Raw genomic sequence first — 2,506 nt, 5'->3', positions numbered from 1 at the left:
TTCCGGACGGGGGCTCAGTAGGAGAAACAGCTTTGGGTAACATTAGCTGCCTCAAGCAGCAGTGTTCTACTTTGAAGTTGTTAATGCTCTGAAGGGATTTGTTTCTAGAGGAACTATGGCGCTGCGTCCGGGGGGAGTAAAACAAGAAAATGTGGTTTACCAAACGAGCTGATAATGGTAAATAAAGGTTTCGAACATTAGCCCTTCGTCAGAACGAATTCATGGTTAGCCAACTCTCGAAACGTCAGCCAACAAATATTTCGTACGGTGGTTAATTTACTTTTATGATAACGTTGGATAAAAGCAAATTTTCTTTTCTGCTGATACGATTTTGGCAGTGAAAGGTTCGTCATTACAATTCTCACAACTTTAATCCTATACTTTGAATACAGGCAAATGATAATATGCCAGTGCACTGTAATACATCAATGACGCAGTTTGCTTCTTAAATTTAAGCGCGACTTGCTTACATCTATGGAATAAGGAAAAAAAAAAGATTTTCCTTTGGTCATTGATCACCGCTAATTCAATTGGCTCTCGGTCTGGATCCGCTACTGATGTGACTGTGTTGCTGGAATAAGACTATTTTACTCTTATTTTATCCGAAAGCTTACATAAAAATGGCCCAAACTTGCAATTCCCTAGCCTCATTGAATTCCAAACAATTTTTTTGTCTACTTTATTTGGTTAAAATACATCGTGCATCTCCGCCATCATTGAAGCGTTGTTACTCACGCCGTATCAAAACATTCAATTTGCTTCTTTGGCAAAAGAAGTGTACTTGAATACATCCCGCGTGTCGCGTTGCATCAGTTTTTCACTTCACTTTGCTTTGCAATTCAGACACCATTTCCGATATATTGTGAATATTGACACGGGCATAAAGAATAAGAGAGAGAAATCAGTCGAACTCCTGGCTTTCTACATCTCAATCCACCATGACCAAGTTCCGCATTACTTGAAAATATTATCATTACAAAAATTCAGCACTTTACCTCGTTCTAAAAGTCCGAATTGAAGGCTTTAGCTTCACGATAAAAGACAGTGACAATTAAGTTACAGTTTTTTCCTACCCGGCCAGAAGAAGTTCTCAGTTAATCTTCGTTGAGTTCTCGTACTGTTTCATTGCTTTCAACTATCAACTGCTGGTCTCAGTAAATTGACTGGATCAATGTGGTTAAGTTAAGAGAACAAGATAAGCATATCACTGCTGTTAGTCTATTTGATAATTTCAGCGCTGACAGGTAGAAAGTCCGTTATAAAGATTGCTTAAGGACGGTACCTACTATTGTTATTGCGCATACGTTCTGCGCATCTTGAGATACTCGGATTTCCTATCAATGATGCATACTAATACAGGGAAATTTTTGCGCCGTTTAAAATTATGCAGAGAAAGTAGATCTTAGTAAGTACTGTTGGTATCCAAAAAGAAAATTGGGGGTAACCATGCATTTTACAGAGATAATTAAGCTCACTTGAGAAAGAACGCCATACATGGCTTTGTATTTTAAAGCTTTTTACAAATATTGTTCATCACTTATCTTTCAAAAATGCGTGGTTACCTCCGATTTTCTTTTTTGATTTCAATATCACTTGTTAAGATCTACATTTCGCGCATAATCATAAACCGGGGAAAAATACCTTTGAATTAGTAGGCACCCTCCTTAAAGTACCAACTTTTCGTCCTTTGAAAAGTTAGTAACTCTTAAGTCTAGAAAAAAAAACAACAACAACAAAAGCATTTCATGAGAAGTCAGCAACACGTCCGTTGAAGGATTAAAACACACTTCTATAGAAGTGGAAACAGTCCCACAGTCAAACTACTAATTTTTCGGGTGTTTAAACGACAAAAGGCTCTCTTGTCTTATTCTAACAGACCTATTCCAGGGATAGACAAACCATTCATGTCACTATAATTAGGCAAGCTCGTTTTTAATGACAAACACTTCCAGCTCATGGACGTAAAAATTGCAGCTGCCGGCTAAAAATGAATCGGCAACCATATTAGGGGGGCATTCGTATGTATCGTTTAAGTTACTGTAGCTACTGTCATTGATATTTGCGTCACTACTTATATAAAGGTCATGGCTGCATCCAAACGTGGGTCCATATGAATTGTCACAGAAGATTCCATGGTGGTTTGAAGAACCCTTGAGTTTCATCTTTGTTGGACCAGCTCCTGATTGGTTTACAAGGCTGAATAAGAAGGACTTCTCACACCTCTTAAATCCTGTTGAACCTAAAAAACACAAATGGTAGCTAAAGTGTGAGGATGACTTTTCCCTTTCGTCTATCACCCGCACTTCAATTATACATTTATTTCATTGGAGTCCTTTCAGAGGAACACATGAGTCCGACAAATCGACCAGCTCCCAACTGAGTGGCTTCATAGCTCAGTAGTTGGTAGAGAATTGCATCGGCATCGCAGAGGTCATGGGTTCGAATCCTGTTGAAGCGGCAAGTGCTAAAACCAAGTACAACGGAACACCAAAAATAATAAACATCA

General features: G+C 38.5%; 1 protein-coding gene across 2 annotated transcripts in view; it reads right to left on the bottom strand.

Annotated features, from left to right (window-relative positions):
- Positions 1-352: 352 nt before the first annotated feature.
- Positions 353-2,506, bottom strand: part of LOC138058043 (uncharacterized) — a 25,809-nt gene continuing 23,655 nt past the window's right edge. Inside the window, exons 2-3 of one of the 2 annotated variants that reach the window (XR_011133778.1) lie at positions 1,674-2,239; positions 353-1,282 (exon numbers count right to left, since the gene is read on the bottom strand). Coding sequence is in view for 1 of the 2 variants with exons in the window: in XM_068903942.1 (XP_068760043.1) it covers positions 1,917-2,239 (323 nt within the window). In the remaining variant the exon portion in view is untranslated. Of the gene's footprint in view, positions 2,240-2,506 lie in introns of both variants that reach the window. The other variant, XM_068903942.1, reaches the window with a different exon arrangement.

The sequence above is a fragment of the Montipora capricornis genome, chromosome 7 (genome assembly GCF_036669925.1).
Source record: "Montipora capricornis isolate CH-2021 chromosome 7, ASM3666992v2, whole genome shotgun sequence".
Lineage (NCBI taxonomy): Eukaryota > Metazoa > Cnidaria > Anthozoa > Scleractinia > Acroporidae > Montipora > Montipora capricornis.
This window is presented reverse-complemented; position numbering and strand designations above follow the sequence as displayed.